This window comes from Physella acuta, unplaced genomic scaffold, assembly GCF_028476545.2.
Source record: "Physella acuta isolate Inbredline_101_S28 unplaced genomic scaffold, ASM2847654v3 ptg000806l, whole genome shotgun sequence".
NCBI lineage: Eukaryota > Metazoa > Mollusca > Gastropoda > Physidae > Physella > Physella acuta.
Window position 1 is genome coordinate 230,100 of NW_026732324.1, and position 22,284 is coordinate 252,383.

A 22,284-nucleotide genomic window follows, 5' to 3' on the forward strand; every position below is an offset into this window, starting at 1 on the left:
TTATGTGGGTTGTCATGTGTGTGTTATGTGGGTTGTCTGTGTGTTATGTGGGTTGTCTGTGTGTTATGTGGGTTGTCTGTGTGTTATGTGGGTTGTCTGTTTGTGTTATGTGGGTTGTGTGTGTGTTATGTGGGTTGTCTGTTTGTGTTATGTGGGTTGTCATGTGTGTGTTATGTGGGTTGTCTGTGTGTGTTATGTGGGTTGTCTGTGTGTTATGTGGGTTGTCTGTGTGTGTTATGTGGGTTGTCTGTGTGTTATGTGGGTTGCCATGTGTGTGTTATGTGGGTTGTCTGTGTGTGTTATGTGGGTTGTCTGTGTGTTATGTGGGTTGTCTGTGTGTGTTATGTGGGTTGTCTGTGTGTGTTATGTGGGTTGTCTGTGTGTTATGTGGGTTGTCTGTGTGTGTTATGTGGGTTGTCTGTGTGTGTTATGTGGGTTGTCTGTGTGTTATGTGGGTTGTCATGTGTGTGTTATGTGGGTTGTCTGTTTGTGTTATGTGGGTTGTCATGTGTGTGTTATGTGGGTTGTCTGTGTGTTATGTGGGTTGTCTGTATGTGTTATGTGGGTTGTCTGTGTGTTATGTGGGTTGTCTGTGTGTTATGTGGGTTGTCTGTGTGTGTTATGTGGGTTGTCTGTGTGTTATGTGGGTTGCCATGTGTGTGTTATGTGGGTTGTCTGTGTGTGTTATGTGGGTTGTCTGTGTGTGTTATGTGGGTTGTCTGTGTGTTATGTGGGTTGTCTGTGTGTTATGTGGGTTGCCATGTGTGTGTTATGTGGGTTGTCTGTGTGTGTTATGTGGGTTGTCTGTGTGTGTTATGTGGGTTGTCTGTGTGTTATGTGGGTTGTCTGTGTGTGTTATGTGGGTTGTCTGTGTGTGTTATGTGGGTTGTCTGTGTGTTATGTGGGTTGTCTGTGTGTTATGTGGGTTGTCTGTGTGTTATGTGGGTTGTCTGTGTGTTATGTGGGTTGTCTGTGTGTGTTATGTGGGTTGTCTGTGTGTTATGTGGGTTGTCTGTGTGTTATGTGGGTTGTCTGTTTGTGTTATGTGGGTTGTCATGTGTGTGTTATGTGGGTTGTCTGTGTGTTATGTGGGTTGCCATGTGTGTGTTATGTGGGTTGTCTGTGTGTGTGTTATGTGGGTTGTCTGTGTGTGTGTTATGTGGGTTGCCATGTGTCTGTTATGTGGGTTGCCATGTGTGTGTTATGTGGGTTGTCTGTGTGTGTGTTATGTGGGTTGCCATGTGTGTGTTATGTGGGTTGCCATGTGTGTGTTATGTGGGTTGTCTGTGTGTTATGTGGGTTGTCTGTGTGTGTTATGTGGGTTGTCTGTGTGTGTGTTATGTGGGTTGTCTGTGTGTGTGTTATGTGGGTTGTCTGTGTGTTATGTGGGTTGTCTGTGTGTGTGTTATGTGGGTTGTATGTGTGTGTTATGTGGGTTGTCTGTGTGTGTGTTATGTGGGTTGTCTGTGTGTGTTATGTGGGTTGTCTGTGTGTGTGTTATGTGGGTTGTCTGTGTGTTATGTGGGTTGTTTGTGTGTGTTATGTGGGTTGTCTGTGTGTGTTATGTGGGTTGTCTGTGTGTGTTATGTGGGTTGTTTGTGTGTGTTATATGGTGTGTATCAACAGTATAAAGTAAATTGTACAGTGTTACTATATATTTCAACCGGTAGGGAGTCTGAGAAAAAAAACCCTACCGTGAATACAATAGTATAATAATCGCACTAATAACCCACAAGGGTATTAATAGATTTATCACAGATTTTTACGCTCTCGTATACAGAGTTTCTTCCAGGCATCTCATCGGGGGGGGGGGGGGCGAAGCCCTTCCTCCCCCCCCCCCCCCCCCCCCCGAAATTTTTTTACCGAAAACGAAATGAAATTTATATAATTTATGTAGAAAATATATTTTTTTAACAGTGTCCGCCCCCCCCCCCCGAAAATTTCAAGTGCCCCCCCCCCCCCCCGGAGAAAAAAAGTCTGGTAGAAACACTGCTCGTATATACGAAGTATATAGCCAGTCTTGTAATCACTGATACGGAAAAACATAATTTTGCAATCTTGTCCTTATGTCTGTGTGTATGTCTGTGTGTGCGTCTGTAAACACGATAACTTGAGTACCGTTACAGCAAGGTTGATGAAATTTCATATATAAGTATTTTATCAAAATCGTAGATCCGTATCAACTTTTGAGCGATTTCCGATAACCGGATGTGGTACTTTTTCTACTTTGAATTTTTCAAAAGCCTATAACTTGAGTACTATTTGGGATAGATAAATGAAATTTCACATGTGAGTAAAAGATCTAATTTTCTTCCTTCTGTCAAATTTTGAGTAATTTCCGTTGACCGGAAGTACTAATTTACGCTATTTCCCATTTTTTAAAAAAAAACGCATGTAAATTTATAAAGTACTAATAATATTGCGCACTATTATGCACATTTTGTGTTGGCGTTCGCTTGGTGCGCAATTCTTTTTTCTATGAGATTCTATTCTATTTTTAAAAGTTTAAGTATTTAAAATGGATTAAAATTCTTGCCTATATCCCGAGTTCTCATCCCCTGTTTTTTTTATATAAGATTATTCGAGAAAGTTTAGGGGAGATCACTCCCGGTTTATTTTGTATGTAATAAGTATTGCTTTAGTTATAAATTTTTGTAATACCTATAGAATCTACATAACTTTATAATAGATTAGGATTCAGAGTGTACACATGTACTCGCCTTGTCTGTTATAATAGAATTTCAATGGATTGGTCCCTGATCAAGGACGCTGTAAATAGAAGGCATTGCCTGTTAAATAATGCTAACGTAAACAGCATAACTAGAGTTACATGTGTAGGATAGAAAATTGTTGTGGAATGTAGTAATGAGAGGTACTCATTAAATACAACTTCAGTTGAGGGAAAATTACGACATATAACACTAAAGGTCGATTTTACAGATTTCTAATTTAAAAAAAAAGCAAATACCTTCTGTTAAGAAGCGATGACTGCTAATTTCTTGGACGCATCTATGCCCAGAGTGGGGGTTAGCGTGCAGGTGCGCTGAGCAAGGGCAGTGATAGGGGGAAAAAAGGACCGAGTTCATCGGTTACCGGCTCTTTTATAGCACCAGCGACATTCTGTCCCATAAGCCTTTTCGGTTTGGCAGGAGTCACAATGTAGATCTAGGCCTAGTGACAGACCAGTCTAACGGTCCTAGGATTCCAGCTAACCGTGGGAGGGGGGTGTCTGTGTGTGTTATATGGATTCTCTGTGTTTGGTATTAGGGTTGTTTGTGTGTTATGTGGTTTGTCTGTGTTTATTATGTGGCTTGTCGATGTATATTATGTGGGTTGTTTGTGAGTGGTATGTGGGTTATCTGTGTGTTATGTGGGTCGTTTGTGTGTGGTATGTGGGTTATCTGTGTGTTATGTGGGTCGTTTGTGTGTGGTATGTGGGTTATCTGTGTGTTATGTGGGTCGTTTGTGTGTGGTATGTGGGTTATCTGTGTGTTATGTGGGTCGTTTGTGTGTGGTATGTTAATCGTCGGCATGTTATGTGCTTTATAAATATGTCTTTGTTTTGTGAGTAGTTTTTGTAATTTTCAAATGTCAAGAAATACATAAAATTGTGCCAACTTCTCGTAAATTAACAGATGCCAGTTTTTTTCAGACTTGCACAGAGTGCCAGACGGATAGGATGTCAGGCGATGACAGGATGTACACCGGGGGTCAGAGCATGAGGACGGGCGTCACGTGGCTGAAATTGTTGTTCCTAGTAACTTTTGTTGTACAGTTCGCTGGTAAGTTAGAATTTCTGGTGGTCAAGTATTGACCTCGAAGGGGGGGGGGGAGGGATATGTTGATAAGAAAGTGACACTGGACAAATTGTGTATATGTGTGTGACGGGGGTGTGGGTGGTGTTATATTGTAATATAAAAAAACTTACATATGTAAAACAAAAACTTATTTATAAACTATTTGTATGCACTGATGAATAATTATATCACTGTATACAGGGATTAGTGGTGTATTTTGCCACGATTACCGAAATGTTGCTTCAACGCGGATGTTCATCTTCAACACGACCTTGACATTCAACATGAGCCAGTATAAGGTGATTGACTGCCCCTACGGTTGTTGTGGGGAGTACAAGGAGAAATGTTGTCCCAGGTAAGGTTTCTGTTTACAAGCGTCATTTTATTTTACTTGAGTCATTATATTTTACACGAGTTACTTGCCTGTCTGTCTAGCTATACAACTGCTAACTTACATTTCTTTTATCTTATCCATCAATTCTAGTCTTTCCAATTTAATATCTTCCTCTACCAGTCTATGTATCTATGAATTTATCTAAACTGAAATTACATGAGCCCTACTCTACTCACAGGAGCGTGCCTGTATCTGTTGTACTTGCCTGTATAATAACCCTCATGTTTTTCAGTAAGTTACTTTTAGTTTACTTTTTAATTCTAATTGTTTTTTTTAAGAAACGTGTGTGGAATATGTTGTGTTTGATTTAGTCAATTATAAAAAAATAAGTTTAAATGGTTTCATTCATTTGGTGGTATTTACTTTTTGCTAATATCAGACTTTACAGTAGTTTTGAAACAGTAATCAGACTTAACAGAAGTTTTTAAAAGGTAATCAGACTTAACAGTAGATTTTATACCAGAAGATAAGACTTGACATTAAATTGTTTCTAGTAGTGAAGTAACAGGCGACAAAATGCATTTGTCCATCTTAAGTAAAACCATTCTCGCTACAAACAAAATACATGTGTCCACTTTAAGTAAAACCATTCTCGCTACAAACAAAATACATGTGTCCACTTTAAGTAAAACCATTCTCGCTACAAACAAAATACATGTGTCCACTTTAAGTAAAACCATTCTCGCTACAAACAAAACACATGTGTCCACTTTAAGTAAAAACATTCTCGCTACAAACAAAACACATGTGTCCACTTTAAGTAAAAACATCCTCGCTACAAACAAAATACATGTGTCCACTTTAAGTAAAACCATTCTCGCTACAAACAAAACACATGTGTCCACTAAAAACATTCTCGCTACAAACAAAACACATGTGTCCACTAAAAACATTCTTGCTACAAACAAAACACATGTGTCCACTAAAAACAATTTTCGCTACAAACAAAATGTGCGGGCAAATAAAGCCAGTCTTCTATTTTCAGTCTGGAAAACGACGAGAAGGGGAAATGTACACAGAGGCCGTCATTAGATGCTTGATGATGTGAATTTCTTCCGTTTTGTTCCATTGACTGTCGGTATTTAGTCGTCTTTCGCTTGCACTTTTATGTAGTTGACCCGGAAACATGTACATTCTCTTAACAAATGTGTTACGATATGATTTAATCTAAAACATGCGTTTTAAATAATAAGTTACAATTTTTTAATATGAATTATTTCATGCCTAGGTAATCCCTTAGTTTAGCGTCGGAAATTATCGGGTAATGTTTGTTGAGTCTCGGTAACTAGAGTTACGGTAAACCATGGTTTATTTGACCATTGAAATATAAATAAATTGAAAGTCGATTGTAGTAAATTAATGTTTTAATTTTTTAAGTTTAATCGACAAAAGGAAACAAGAATAAATATAATAGTAGATTTAAATTAGTAGATCTAAAAATAAAATAAAAATATATTAATATAAATATAAATAATGAAGTCAAATTTAGGCTAATAATTTAATTTTTTTTGCTTGCAGCGGATTTGCTACCATTAATTAATTAGATCTAGAACTAGCTAGATATCTAGCTGCTAGGCCAAGTAAAAAAATCTAGATTACGAAAATAGTAAAAATGATTACAAAATGTAAAAATGATTACAAAAATAAATCTATCTAAATTTTAAACATTCTGTATATTATAAGAATAAAAGATGACACCAAATAAAGTATGGTTTACAGTACTTCCGGTGAATTCCGGAAGTGTGTGACAGACTTTGGCATTGTTTTACTGTTTTTTACTGCTATACGATTCCGGAATAATAACCGACGCTAAACTAAGGGATTACCCATGCCTATATCAGCTCAGGCGTTGCACTTTGTTTTAACGTTTGATGAATATACTTACTCAATAAATTCAAACATATATTTTAGCGCGTTTTTTTTCATTACGTTAGTTTACTTTTACTAATTTTTAAAATGTTTTGTTATTTCATAAAGTGTAATATTTATCATATAATTTTAAGCTATTTCCCTTGAAATTGATTTAATGTTACTTTAATTTATAGTAATTTCTTTAAATCTCGTGTTATTTCTACATTTATTTCCGCTGCTTTGAATCCATTTCATTAGCTCAATCATTATTAGACTATTTTTATTGTCGCTATTCTTAAGACAGGTTCTTTGTTTATTAAATAGTTTCTTGTTGAGCTAGAACTGTTCAATCATTAGCTTGTGCTATGCATTTTTTCTAAGAAACTTTATTAAAATTAAACCTAAATAGCAGAATATTCTAGTACATTTATTTCGCCACAAAAGCACGTTTGTATATATATATATATATATATATATATATATATATATATATATATATATATATATATATATATATATATATATATATATATATGTATATATAAATACATATATATATAAATATATATATATATATATATATATATATATATATATATATATATATATATATATATATATATATCGGAAGAAATATAATATAAGATAATATAGGCAAGTTATCAACTATTCAAATACTCTTTTATCTTCTGGTAACATTCTAACACAAAAATCTATCATGGGATTTAAAGAAAAAATGAACAAAAACTTTTAACATGTAATATATTTGTCAATTTGTAATCACAACTCTAAATTAAAAACATTGTACAGGTGAAAACAGGAACAACATTTTCTACGGAAAGTATTCGCTATCATAGTTCTCACAGTTTGATTATAGAATCCAGTGTAATCGCTCTTTTTTCATGGCGTATGATGGGTTGGTATATCATAGGAATGTTTGTTATCTTGTCTCTATGATGGGTTGGTATATCATATATAAATATATACATCCATATATATATATATATGTAATAAGATGTAATGCATAGATTAACGAACCGTCTATGAACTGTAAACTGACCACTTCTGCACATTTTGTTAAAGACACTAGTCAGTAGTTGTTCATTTACCTGATGAACAGGGGCGGAACTACAGTCCCGCCAGACCCCGCAATGCGCGGGGGGGGGGGGGGGGGAAGGCCGTTTACGGGCCCACGGCTGACCAAAATTTTTTTTTTTAAATTTTGAATTCAATTTTTGCCTTAATATTTGGTTTGTAAAAGAAAAACAATGTAGCTGCGGTACGATTATCTTTATTTTACAGTCACTATACCACACTCTTCCGCAAAAGATAAAATCCATTACACAAACTACAGTGTAAAATATAGGCAACTCTTCAAATTTTGAATGACTTCTTTGACTTGTTGCCCCCCCCCCCTCCCTTTGATAGCTAAATAGAGGACACGTAACTGTTTGACCGATCCTCCAAAGTATACTGTGGCGGATGGGGCAGGGGATGGGGACCAAAAAGGGGGTTAAAAAATTGTCGACAAATTCTTTACATATTTAAAACAGTTATTTATAGTTGTATTTTTTAACCATCGTCAAGGCCGAGTTCTATTTCCCTACAATCAAACACACGCTGTCGCCGGCAAAATTCTTTTAAAAAAAACAACAAAGTCCATAGCACGAAAAGCCGCTACATATGAAATGGGCTTTCAATACTTTCATGATGCGCGGTTCTTATTTGCGGCATTGGTAGGGGACCCGAAATCCATTGTACATTTTTCAATGTTAATATGTGTTTGTGATAGTGGTTGAATGTGTATCCTGTACTATCTTGTATCGTACAAATAATTTTTAAAAAATAATATAATACTAGAAACTTCAGTTTTATATACGTTTACTTGTTTTTGATTTTACAAGAAATATAGTAAACTTTTAAGGCCTACACTTCAAATTATCTCCCCTGAGTAAGTTTTACAATGGGCGATGCTGACGTACATAGATCAAGGCGTTTTGTTGTCCCTTTCAAGTTTTTTCCCGAGCCGACCCCTATCCCATCCCTCTTTCTCAACCTCACAAGTATCGAGGAGATAAATGTATCGTTTATGAACTACTTCCTAACCGTACGATTCACCACTTCAGCACATTTTGTCAGACACTAGACAGCACTAAATCTAGTCAACACATATTAATTTACTTTCATAGTATTAGGCACATCTAATTCACAAAACAGGGCAGGTAAGATTATTTTTTATATAATTATTTAGAAATTAATTAGAACGTTTAGAATTAATTGAACATTATTAATAGTCATTGAGGTGGGGGTGTGTGAGGGTCTGGCTTTTTGTTAATCCCCCCCTCCCCTAAATCAGAAGGTTATCCAACGTGTGACCTGGCCACATACAGTTGTACATGTGAAAAACATTTTTCTCTCTAATATTATTATGCATTACTGCATCATTCACCCAATCGCCATGAAAACTTGGGAAGCTGTTGAGTACAGCCCCGCAAAGGTTTCTGTCATAGGCCTAACATTTGTACATATTTGAGTGGGGACTCCTAACGGAAATATGTGATTTAGCGCCCCGTGATCCTGCATAAGCGGATGAGGTTACTACTTGAATACAACCGGCGTCAGTGTCATCCTGAGCGCATCACATATGAGCAAGTTGGCCCCCACAGACAGTCGTTTAAAAGTTCCCACAACACGAGGAATAAGTCTCGCTACAACACTCGATGACTAAATCTAATTAGGTGTCGCACCAATGTTTCTTCCAGGGTAGACTGTTTTCGGGGGAGGGGAGGGGGGAGCTCTGCCGGAAGAAACAATGTGTCACACCCATCACCCGTGCAGTAATGTAACCGGTAGCTCCAAGAGCCCCGTGACTCCCCTGACACCTGGGCCGTCGCAGAGGGATTTACAGCATGCCTTGGCGTGTCTAGTTGGTAGTGTGGACAAACCCGCGCCCTAAGATCCAAGAAATGAACTGCCGACATTGTTAACATTTAATTCAACTTCTGGAAAACAGGGCACACGGTTAGTCACGTTTTGATGAAAGCCTCAGTTTGGTGTGTTGGACTAGATTTAGAAAGGGGCCAGCTCGTGTGTTGGAAAACCTCTGATTTATTCGTGTACCAGATGGAATTTTTTTTAAATTGAGAGCGAACCTTGTTTTATATATATATATATATATATATATATATATATATATATATATATATATATATATATATATATATATATATATATATATATATATATATATATATATATATATATATATATATATATATATATATATATATATATATATATATATATATATATATATACATATATGGGGGGCCCAAAAATTTTTTTTGCGGGGTGGCCCATTTTTTCTAGTTCCGCCACTGACCAGTAGCCAGGGTTGTTAGCGTCAGGGGGGATAATTTGTTAGGTCACATGTTCTGAGCTCATTGTCCCATGGGAACAGCTAGGGGGTTAAGACAGGGGTATAAATACAGGCAGGTTAGTTAGTCTCGCTCTCTCTCGCACAAGCGCTCTCGACGTTAGCGGAATAGGGGAAGCCTCGCTCAGCAGAACAGACATTCAGCAAATTAATAAAGAGTACAAAATAAGAAGTTCTCCTGTTCCGTTGATTACTTCACTGTAGCTGACTCGGGTAGAATAATTAAATACCCCTAGACAACGACGGCCTTATTGGCTAGTGCCCGAGCCAGTGTCAGCAAGGGGTCATCCATTTATGACGTCCACACGCGGGGGGGGGGGGGGGTCCGAAAAAAACTGACTTTTGTGGACGCATATGGACTTGTATAAGGAAAAATAGTGGATTTTTGTGGACGAGGGGGGGGGGGGTCCGAAATCGGAAAAAAATTGTGGACGTCATAAATGGATGACCCCCAACGTATTCGGCCGGCGACTAAGCAACCGGACGGCAACAACGTAGTCCGGTCCGCAACAGCTTTCTAGTTTCGTTCAGAATTTTAAAAAATCAATAGATAAATTTCAAGTATTACTTTTGTTGTTGCTGTAAAATTCTGTAGAATTTCATAAGAAAATTTTTGGTTGGCGTAGGAAGTCCAACATTAGAACAATAATTTTCTACCCTACAATGTTTTGTGTGGTTGTGTACAGGTTAGGAATCAACAAAACTGAATATATTTTTCAGGGACCATTTACATTTTTTAGTTTTAGTAAAATATTTTGATCTGATACATTTTTGTTACTAACATAAGCTACTCTGAAGAACTTCTGAACTATTTTTATTAAACAACATATTTAGCACAGTAATTTGTTGAAAATTATTTTTTCTGCCATTTGTTATTTTCAACTAAATAATAGAGGTTTGAACAATGTGTCCCTACTTTGTTCAACTGTAAATCAGCAATTTTTTTTCTTGTTATTCATATCAACTTGATTTATTTTTGTACTCTCAATCATGTTATTAAATATTGTGCTGCATATCTTGTTCTGTTTTGCTCATTGCCAAATCATGTTACTTTTTATCTTCTTCGCTAGAGAATTTTTCCCCTTTCATACACTAGACTCTAGAGGAATGTACAAAAACTTAAAATTGTCTGTGACTTTAAATATCACTCAAGACTATCCTTAGTCAGGATACTGACCACAGTAAAAGTTTACCATTAAAATTTATTCACCTCAGATACTTGAGTCATACAACTAGCATGAATAGTTGATATGGCTGAGAACTAGAACCCAATTAAAGACTATGCAAAAACAAAAAGTGACCATTAATTGTACATTTTTTATTTAATGATTCTTACATATAAAGTAATTACCATAATTATGTCAAGTACTGGTCATTTGTTTAAATACAAGCTATAGTTTGTGTTTTAGAAAAGGGTAAGGAAATCAAATAAATGCACATTTTATAAGTAAGGGGTGAGCAATGCTGAGTATAGAACTAGCAGAGTTAAGCTTAGGAAGAAAAATAAGTCATTACAGAAGCAAATAGTTTTAAAATAATTAAGAATTTAATAATCAACTTTACTAGACAGTTACAAACTGCTTGAGGAGTTTCTTGTAATACTTATATTTATATATCACTATGTAGTAATTAGGTTAAATACATTTTATAAAGCAACTTGAAAAGGTGAATAAATAAATGCATAATTTAAATACATCCCTAAAATTAAAGCTTTATAACTCAGGTAGTAGTAACATTCATATGGCCTTATGAATCACATTGCATAAACATTTCTGAAGTCATTTTGTGAGAAACTGATGGAAGGTCCATAACAAACATGTCAAAATATGTGGTTATGGTGCAAAATTAATAACTTTTGTTGATGTTGGAGTTCCAGTTCTTTCTAAGCTTAGGTAAACAACATAACTAAATTATTGGGGCATAGAGGTAGCTGACAAATGTTCTTAGCCACCTTAATAAAAATATAGCAACTACCAAAGTAACAAAAAAATTTATTGATCACCTTTTTCTAGTTAAATATTTTTTAAAAAGTCACTTCCCTATAATTTAAAACTCCAGTTGTTTGGATGAGATGATAATAGTTCTGATAGATATTACCAGTAATATGAGCATTTAAAATTGTATTAAATAGTTAGGACATTTTTTCAATGCTGTAAATTTATCAGTATAGTTAGGTTCATCACAGCATTAGGCTATTATTTTCTTGTAAATTTCTGGTCATGTTATTTGTTACATAAAAGGTAAAATTAAACAATCCTAAAGCTCATAATGCCACACATAATAGTAAGATTTTTTTATCATGAACATAGCTGTAATTATGTATAGAAATACTTGTCAAGTATATAAATCAACATTTAAATCATATAATTACAGACAACATATATAATTTGAAATCAATTTTGCATTACCTTTTTTCATAAATACCAAACAAGTACATGTCAAATATATTACAGATGCATAACTATTTCATTAACAAATTCTAAATAATAAAAATATAATGTAGATAGTAATTACAATGTAAGAAAATAGAATCCATAACATTTGTATCTAACCCCTTGTCTACTGAAATAAGTCAACAGAACAGCTTGTTTTAATAATTATGCTCAAGAAACAAGTCACTAAGTGATTAAAAGACATGTCCAGATAACAGTTGGGAAAATTATATACAGCGAAAAATATTTATACTGATCATAAAATAAACATAACAGAAATAATTTTCCCTTAATAAAATACTGTTTGTGTGAATTGAAATTTACTTGGACAACTAAAGAAATGTTGAGCTGTTATTAAAATTGTATGAATTTTAGGCAACAATGTATTTAAAATTAAATTTAAAAATGAATACTAATTTAATAAATAAATAAATGGTTAACCCACCAATAATTTAACAGTGTTAGATTTACTTGTATTGGCTTTATAAATAAAAGATTTATAGAATTTAGGAGGATAAAATAGTAAAAAAAAAAGTAGTTTAATTTGGTTTTGAAAACATTTTTCCAACATTAATGCAACAAATTCCACAAAATACTGTGGTTAAATAAATGTGGTGATCCCTCCCCCCCCCACCCCCCCCCCCCCCCCCCACCGACTCAGTTTTATAAAAAAATTTATTCTTGAGTTAATTTTAATTTAATCCCTGCAGTTCGATATTGAGTGAGACTGATATTACACACAGTAAGGGAAAAAACTGCATTCTTACCTGAGTAAAAGTTAAATTTACTTTAAAAAATCATAATCAAGTCAGCTATAACCATTAGTTCTACAATTTTTTTCTCACACAGTAAATTAATAGTAATAACATAAAAATTAAACTGCGCATAAGAAATTAGTAAGCTAAATACAATAAACGTGATCAATAAGGACTCTAAAGTGACATCACACAACCTGAAAAAGTGGGGTGAAGTGGCTCTCGCTACAGCACTAATTATGGGACTATAGGGTTTAGGAAATTTTGTGTATTTAAAAGCAAAGAAAAAAACAAAACATGATAACTTTAGTTTATCTTGTTTGGATTGGAGGGGGGTGTGATTGAATTTTGAATATTTCAAGGGAAAAACTTGGCGTGGGAACCATTGAGTGAAGAAGATTAGAATAAAAATATTATCTGGATTGTGTGATGTCATTTATGGTGACCCCTAAACACCCATGCACCACTTTAAATATTTGGTCTCTAGGCATCCATCACAAAAGTTTTATACTGCTGCACTGTCACAGGTCATCCAATTACAGACCTGGCGTTGCTGTGCTGTTGTTGAGCAGAGGAAGGGAGTGGACAATATAGTAGTCATGAAAGTAGGCCAAAATGGCCACTGGCTGACCAAGGATGAGAGACAACCACATGGTGATGTTGCCTCGGACAAACTTAGATGTCAAGTATGCTGTAGGAACCTGGGGTAGGATCATTTTATGGCTTAGTAAATATCTAGCAGCGACACAGATAACTTTAATGGTTAGTAAATACTTCTAAATGTTAATATATTTCAAATTATAAAAATTTGAAACCTATAAAATCAGCCTAAAGTTAAGCCGGGATTATTGCTATGAAATATAACATATGTAAAATTTAGTTGCTTTAAAAGTGATAATCTAAATTCATTTGCTGATTTAAACAAGATTTATCAACATGAAGTGTAATTGGATAATCCAAGCACAATTAATATAAAATAAAAAGAATCAGACCTGCATCAACATTCCCATAAAGCCCAGGTTTTAAACACCCTAAGGGGTACACTGATTAGATACTGTAGTAGGGAAAATTTTAAACAGGTTAATATGGAATAGAATATTTAAATAAATTAATTGCACACAATTGCATTTAATTTACAAGAAAATATTATTGTACTAAGCAAAACTCCCCACAAGCTTAAACAGTTACCCTACCAATATTTAATGTTTTAAAATAAAAGCAACACCTCACCTCGTGAAAAAATGCTGACAGTAAAAAAACAAAGCATGAGGCAGTGAACCTAGAACATCCAGTGCTCAGCAAGGGCTTGTACACATGTCTGAGGATTAAACCATGACGGATTTAAAACTAGCATATAATTTAATTAAAGGTAACCGTAACCTTATTCTTAAGTTAACTATTGAGCTAAAGACGTTTTTAAACAAATCTAGTGAAGAATCTGAAGAAACTAGCTGGCTGTACCTAGTAGCAAATCTGTGAACAGGGATGTTCCAGTGCTGCCAGTACTCAGACACAGTCTCTGCGTTCCTGGAAATTAAAAACTTCTCAATAACAAAAAACAAATATACAAGAAAATGTGTTGCAGATATGAATTCCAAGATTTATTTTTTTAATATAGGGGTAGGGGTCAATCATAAAAAAAAAAAATCACACACCTAGCGGGAAAGAGCTCAAGAAATATAAAATATTTTTCAAATAAAAATGACTGAAAACATGATAATTTATACTAGAATTATGGCTATTGTTTTGATTGGTGGAACTTTATATTGTCATGGAAGGTGGGGTAAAGTCTATAACATCATTTATGGATCATCCCATATAAAACTAAAAACATTATTTTGCTAACAACAAGATTTTAGATTATGCATTTAATTAAATTTAATATATAGAGATATTACTACCTAGAACTTCAAAAAATACAAAAGGTTATATCCAAGATAATGTAAAGCAATGACAGATGAATAATGTGATTTAAGAGTGAGCCTACCACCAGTCTTTGTAGAAAACTCTGTCTCCAAACCTCAGCAGCTCAGCTACACCATTTAAAGTGGAGTGAAAGAACCAGTAGAAAAATACTAGCCAGATCAAATGGTTTGGTATCTGGTAAAACAAAAATTTAAGTCACTGAAAAAAATGCATATTTTTGAAAAGAAAGTATGAAACCAGAACAAATAATCCGGGAGTGATCTCCCCTAAACTTTCTCGAATATTCTTATATAAAACAACAGGGGATGGGAACTCGGGTTATAGACATGATTTTTAATCCATTTTAAATACTTAAACTTTTAAAAATAGAATAAAATCTCGTAGACAAAAGAATTGCACACCAAGTGAACGCTAAATAAAAAAGTGCATAATAGTGCGCAATATTATTAGTACTTTAAAAATTTACATTCGTTTTTTGAGAAATCGCAAGTAGCGTAAATTACTACTTCCGGTCAACGGAAATTACTCAAAATTTAACAGAAGGTAGAGAATTAGATCTTTTACTTACATGTGAAATTTCATTTATCTATATGAAATAGTACTCAAGTTATAGGCTTTTGAAAAATTCAAAGTAGAAAAAGTACCACTTCCGGTTATCGGAAATCGCTCAAAAGTTGATACAGATCTACGATTTTGATAAAATACTTATATATGAAATTTCATCAACCTAGCTGTAATGGTACTCAAGTAATCGTGTTTACACACAGACAGACACACACACTATGATAAAAACTCATTGACTTGGGGTAGTTTATCAGTTTAACAAAAAAATTCATCTTTACAACATAATTATTTTTTTTAAAATTGGTTAATATTTCTGATAAAATACAGCATTAACCAGGTTAATAGAAATTTAATTTTCATGTTTCATTACTCCCATTCATAATTCTCATCTAGAGAGGTGGTAAAAGAAAAAAAAAAGTTAAAATTTGATTCTTAAACAAAAGTACATCTACGCCAATATCTAAATATAAAAATCTTTACTACACAATAAAAATTAATACATATTATTCTACACCAATATCTAGATTTATAAGGATGTCCTTAACCCTTTGGGCCAGACAGGCCGGAAAACCTGCTTTAACATTAGGCATATATGTCCGAAAAGCCGCTTTCCGGCCCGACGATCTAGCATCATCAGTAATAGTCCTAATGACTGGATGCAAACTTTTGTTGTACAAATAATGCCCCCAAAATGAAAAACTGAGCCACAGCCATCGGCTATGTTTGTTTTATATACAATATACATCGTTATGTTCAGACATTGTAAAATAAAAAATAAAGAATTTCTGAATCTTGCTAAATTGTTGTTTGATACTGTGCCTTGATAAAATACTTGATATTGAATGTGGTTTGATTATCTCAAATTCAAACGGTTCAAAAGTTATAGGCTATAGGCAAAGTTAGACCTACACATTTTTATAATGTATAGGGTAAAGGAGGGCGTTAAGAGCCACACTTTTTAGCACCTGTACATTTTTAAAGATTTCTACTAATCTAAGATTTTTTTTAGTATTGAAAATATGGCAAAATTATTCTAACATATCTTACACAATATAAAAATAATAACAGTCTATTAAATATACTTTAAATGGGTTTAATTGAACATTTATTGTCATACCCCCAAAATCAGCATTTGGGGTATAAAGAGCCGGGCAATGGGGCAATAAGTATTATCAAATTATCTCCTAGTTTAGACTAACTCCACAATAAGAATAATTAATTTCTAACCCCAAAATAGTTAATGCTGTGTGCACACACTTTAACTGATACTAGCTATCACTGGGCCCCAATGGGCCCAGTCTACAATTGATACAATTGCAGGTGTACATGGGGCCTAAAGTCTAGTAGTTTACAGTAGGCACATTAGTATGCCTAGTGTGTAGCTAGTATACTAGTGTGTAGCTGTCCAGAGTTAACATTCTTGTATGTAAAAAGGGGTGGTACTAACTTATCTGCCTTAATGCTTTCCCCTGATAAGCCATGTGTGCTATACATTACATAACATGACATGGAGGTGAGAAATTGTGAGGGGAGAGCAGTGGTACTGATTCCTCTTTGGTCTCCATCCTGCTAGGCCATGAAGGTCATATATTACATAACATGCCACCCCAGATTGTCTGAGATCTGTAACTGTAATCCTACAAAGAGATGAAGTTTTATGGTTGGCCAGAAACTGGTGGGGGCTGGGTATTCAGAGGCGTATCCAGGTTTTCGGTGTAGGGGGAGCGGAAATAAGAAAAAAAGGCGCCGAATTTGTAATATTTTCTAATAAGTATATATATATATATATATATATATATATATATATATATATATATATATATATATATATATATATATATATATATATATATATATATATATATATATATATATATATTAGCTGTATGATATTTCTTCGATATGATGTAAAATAAATTTAAATTAGCACTCTGAAGAAATAAAAAAAAACACAATGTAGGCCGATGAAAAAAAAAAAGGTTTCATACTAAACAAATATATATATATATATATATATATATATATATATATATATATATATATATATATATATATATATATATATATATATATATATATATATATATATATATATATGTAATCACACTAGAACCAAAAACAATAAACGGCATAATCTGTTTGGTAGTCCTTGTAAAAAAAATGCATAATAATTCCTGGGACATCTATTAAGACTAGCGAAAAGGGGAAATAATCAATACCTTAATATAAATATGTATATGTCTACATATTTTATCATAAATATCAAAACAAATCAATAACTACTTAAGAATCTAATAAAGTAGTTTAACACTATTCGTTTTTACAAAAATATTTTATCTACAATCAGAATTAAATATATTGTCATCATAAATGCTAAACTTTTACAGCATAATGAAAGTTTTTTAAATCAGAGTTGGTATAAAACCCAGCTTTTAAATATAGAAGTAAAAGATTCGGAATAATAGCCTGCGTATAACTAAAATATCGGTCTTACATTTCAGATCATGCACTTTCTAAGTAGCCACTGACTTTTAGTGTACTTTAAAGATAATTTTTTACTTTCTCGTATATACGAAGTATAGAGAAAGTATTGTAATCGTGCAAAAAAAAAAATCGAGATTTTTACAGTTCTCGACGTTTTACACCTCACTGATACGGAAAAACATAATTTTGCAATCTTGTCCGTATGTCTGTGTGTGTGTGTGTCTGTGTGTGTGTCTGTCCGTGTGTAAACACGATAACTTGAGTACCGTTACAGCTAGGTTGATGAAATTTCATATATAAGTATTATATCAAAATCGTAGATCCGTATCAACTTTTGAGCGATTTCCGACAACCGGAAGTGGTACTTTTCCTACTTTGAATTTTTCAAAAGCCTATAACTTGAGTACTATTTCAGATAGATAAATGAAATTTCACATGTAAGTAAAAGATCTAATTCTCTACCTTCTGTTAAATTTTGAGTAATTTCCGTTGACTGGAAGTAGTAATTTACGCTACTTCCGATTTCTCAAAAAACTAATGTAAATTTTTAAAGTACTAATAATATTGCGCACTATTATACGCGTTTTTATTCGGCGTTTGCTTGGTGCGCAATGTTTTTTTTTATGAGATTCTATTCTATTTTTAAAAGTTTAAGTATTTAAAATGGATTAAAAATCATAGCTATATCCCCAGTTACCATCCCCTGTTGTTTTATATAAGAATATTCGAGAAAGTTTAGGGGAGATCACTACCGGTTTATTTACATAATGAGAAGGTATGGGTTAGATCACTGTATTGCTCACATACCTTTTACTGGTAATTGCAAGAACAATATTCACAGAGATTTACGTTTCAAATGTGCCGACCAAGATAATTTTTTAACAAATACCAATGTTTAAAACTTTGAGCTTAAAAAGTTTCCAAAAAGGCGCCACTTTGCTAAAAATGGCCAGAGGGGGAGCGGCCGCTCCCCCTGCTCCCCCCCTGCGTACGCTACTGCATGGGGGCAAGAAATTGTAAGTTAGTGAAAATGAATTCCAAACATGCCAAAACGGCAAGTAAGAATACAACTCCCCTTTACAAAATCTTTAGCATTGGAAAGTATTAATAGCACGCACAATAACAAATATGGACGAAAAATTTGAGGAACATGCTACTTCTTCGAGTAATTCAAAAGCCAATAAACAAAAAGATAATAAAGACAAACCCGGAATAATATATTTAAGCACAGTTCCAGAATATATGAGCGTTCAAAAGTTAAGAAATGTATTTGGAGAGTTTGGTGAAGTTAACAGAACATTTTTTCAACCCGTGGGTAAGACGTTTTTTTTTTCGTCTTCATCTTCAATCTTCATCATAAGTTAAATAATTATAAATAATGACTAATGACATAATAATCAATCAAAGTCAAAGCCATTCAAAAAGGCTAAGGCATACGGCTCAAACAAACAGGATACGCGGAGTAGAATCTAGATCTATCTATTCTACTATTACTATTTACGGTAATCTATCGTTTTGGGTACGTAAAATCGCCCGCGGCTATTAATGTACGAAAACGTTACCTCATTGTCAAGGCTGTAATAGAAGTATATAGATCTAGTATAAGTATATAGTATATAGTATATTGTGATATGTTTGTGTCAAATATTATAGATAAATGAATAATAAACCTAAATCGATGGCTAAATATCAATATAGGCCAGAAATTAACTTTAAACAGCAGTGTCTGCAAGCAAGATATTAATATAAACAGCAGCCATTTGTAAAATAGAGTGACTTCTGCCTGAATCTCGCGCTATAAGTCTATAAAAATAAAACTTTAACAAGATGGCTGCTATAGTAAATGAGCATGGTTGCATCTGTTGGAAACATCACTGGTGTTCATTTATTACTGAAAAGTTTTAATTCAATTGTTTAAAAACAGGTACATAAATGAAACAAAGAAACATTTTTGTATTTTTCAAAACATAAATCCTCCTCAAAATGTGAAATAATTATTAAAATGTAAGGAGTCACCTGTTTTTCACATTACTAGTCGCGGGTGATTTTGGGTACCCAAAATGATAGATTACCCTATTTACTGATGATTTTATTTTTGCAGCTGAATCTTTCTAAATTATCTAAAATATTCTAAATTTAGTAAATAATAGTTTATAATAGGCCTGGCTAGGGCCTAAATAATTATTAATTAAAAAATAATATTGTTAGTTACTAGTAGTAGTTAGGCTATTAAAGTTAGGTAGGCTAACATGCAAAAAATCAGATGTTTTAGTTTTACAACTCCCTGAGCCTGAGTCTGAAAAGCTTATTTTTCAATATTGTCATATGAGCCTACTTGGTTTAGTCCAGGGAAAAGCTAAAGTGACATCATTAATAATTTTGATAGCAATGTTTATGCTACGACAAATGCTATCTTATCTATTATCAAAACTAACCTGAACTCACAGTGACCCCTCGACAAAGATGGAGTTTTTCTCCTTGGTGGATCTGAGGATCAAGATCTCTAGATCTAGTCTAGACCAGATTGTTTGTTTTTATTAAATTATTTCACTTAACTAGAATCATGGAATCATCTAAAAAATAAGGAGTGTTAGATTAGGCCTACTGTAAGTTAACATAATGTGGTATATCTACTACTATTGTGGCTTGCTAACCCTAAACAAATACTAATTTGTTCTACCAGGGCCGTAATCATAATTTTTTACTTTAAAACTAAACCTGAGATTATACAATACTAACACTCTTATTTTTGGAAGTCTATTCTCAGAAATTCTCTGACATCAGTAAATATTTTAAACTATTAGTAGTATTAGGGCTAGGCTATCAATTTATTAATTATAGACTTCCCAGTTAGAGTTCTATAATAAAGCATGTTTGAGAATCATTTTTGAGGAAGATACACTTTTCAAATTGATTTTAAATCAGCTTCTGTGAAACTATTCTTGAAAATCCATTTTCATTCATTAAAAAATTAAAAAGAAAACATAATTTTAAAATTACTTATTTTTATTAGATAAGTAGATCTATATTTAAGTATATTTCTTTGTAGTCTTGCATAAGAATAATGAGATTCAGCAAGACAAAGTTTTCATTCATCTTAGTGAGAGATTTCCCCCCCCCCCCCCTCTTCTTTATGGACATTGTTTTCATTTAGGTTTATATCTAAAAGTGTATAATAGAAATATTTTTATTTTATTTGTGCAAAGTTTGTTAAAAAGTTTAAGATAGTGGCTGAATAACATTAAAAGTTTTTTTTTTTCCTCAGAGAAAAGCTACTCTTATAAGAAAGGCCTGCTGTTTACTGAAGGATGGGTAGAATTCTCAAAGAAGAGTGTAGCCAAATATGTGGCTCTGGCTTTGAACAATACACAAGTTGGTGGCAAAAAAAGGAATCCTTGGTTTAATTGCATATGGAATATAAAGTATTTGCCTAAATTTACTTGGACTGATGTAAATGCAGACAGGGAATTAAAAAGGGCAACATATGAAAGCAGAATCAGGGCAGACATTTCTCAGGTGAAAAAACAGACAAACTTTTATGTAAACAGTTATGAAAAGTCAAAGACATTAAGTGAGATCAAGAAACGTAAAGAGAAAAAGGGAGAAGTATTTGAGAAGAGAGCAATTGCAGACGGGGTACGGCAGAGGTTAACAGATGAGGAGATTTTGGCACAGAAAAAAGGAGTGAAGCGAAAATCTGATGACACATCATCTGGGAACAAAGGAAAACAACAAAGGAAAACATTTGGTGGTAGTGATGAAAATGAAAGCAGATCTTTTGTAATGAGTCATATATTTGGTTCCAGTAAATACATTTATATACAAACTTTGTATGCTTTTATGATAGGTTGTAAGGTGTTAATTTATGCTTTAGGATTTTTTTTAAGAAAGAAGAGAAGAATAAATTTTAAAAAAGGTATTTTTTTGGATCTGTCACTAGTTGAGATAAGTAGAGTTCATATTTTTTTCTCACTATATAGGAAGTACTACCATTACATTAACTGCATCAAGGAGCTGCATTGGAAGCTTTTTTTCTTAAATCTTAAACAATCTCAATGTTAGCGCAAAGGCAGTATATAAATAAACTTCCAACACATAAGTTATAAAACTAGTTAAAATTGCAATAAGATTAAATAAAATATAACGTTTAGCAAGATGGCTTATGAAGTGATTGTTTATGTTCACCAAGATCCTTTAGTACCTAGTAAAATGTAAACAGTAATTTTCTTTTCTTAAAAGGTACATCCTTTTTCTATGAAGCTTTATAAATTAAGTCTTAATTTAATTGATTACAGCTATTAGTTATTTGTGAAGCTTCATTCATTTACAAAATTATCAACAGCAACAAATTGACGACTAAACATTAAGTTCTACAAACAGCCCCAGAAAGATTAGCCTACATGGAAAATTATAATAAAATAAATACTTTAATAATTTACTTTTAACTGAATAAATATTTAAGTAAGCCAAGTTTTCTTTCAAACCTGATAGTCTATGGGGCAAGTTAAGTAGAGTTCACCTGTTTTATTGACCTAGGCATATGAACGGATAGTGTAGTCAGCACTATGCTAAGTCACCTTACTTTCCCTAACGTGAGTTAAGTACCCCTCAGAGTTGGGTGGACTCAGTGATGTTCTACTGATGA

At 33.5% G+C, this 22,284-nt stretch overlaps 1 protein-coding gene and 1 long non-coding RNA gene across 2 annotated transcripts; one reads left to right on the forward strand and one right to left on the reverse strand.

Annotated features, from left to right (window-relative positions):
• Positions 1–13,045: 13,045 nt before the first annotated feature.
• On the reverse strand, positions 13,046–14,759 carry LOC131951302 (uncharacterized). Its single transcript, XR_009388409.1, has 5 exons — positions 14,653–14,759; positions 14,127–14,192; positions 13,896–13,983; positions 13,658–13,719; positions 13,046–13,366 (listed from the first exon to the last, which is right to left on the reverse strand). It is a non-coding gene; the product is annotated as an uncharacterized LOC131951302 (long non-coding RNA).
• Positions 14,760–18,731: 3,972 nt separating this feature from the next.
• Positions 18,732–21,999, forward strand: LOC131951299 (uncharacterized). Its single transcript, XM_059313662.1, has 3 exons — positions 18,732–18,954; positions 20,905–21,506; positions 21,982–21,999. The coding sequence occupies exons 1-3, from the start codon at positions 18,768–18,770 to the stop codon at positions 21,997–21,999; spliced, it is 807 nt and encodes a 268-aa protein (XP_059169645.1). The 5' UTR covers positions 18,732–18,767.
• The last annotated feature ends 285 nt before the right edge of the window (positions 22,000–22,284 follow it).

Bases quoted from the DNA above. Each gene is read 5' to 3' on its own strand.
- LOC131951299 (XM_059313662.1), top strand. From the start codon at position 18,768: ATGGACGAAAAATTTGAGGAACATGCTACTTCTTCGAGTAATTCAAAA. The intron at 18,955-20,904 runs GTAAGACGTTTT...TTTTTTCCTCAG, and splicing joins AACATTTTTTCAACCCGTGG to AGAAAAGCTACTCTTATAAG.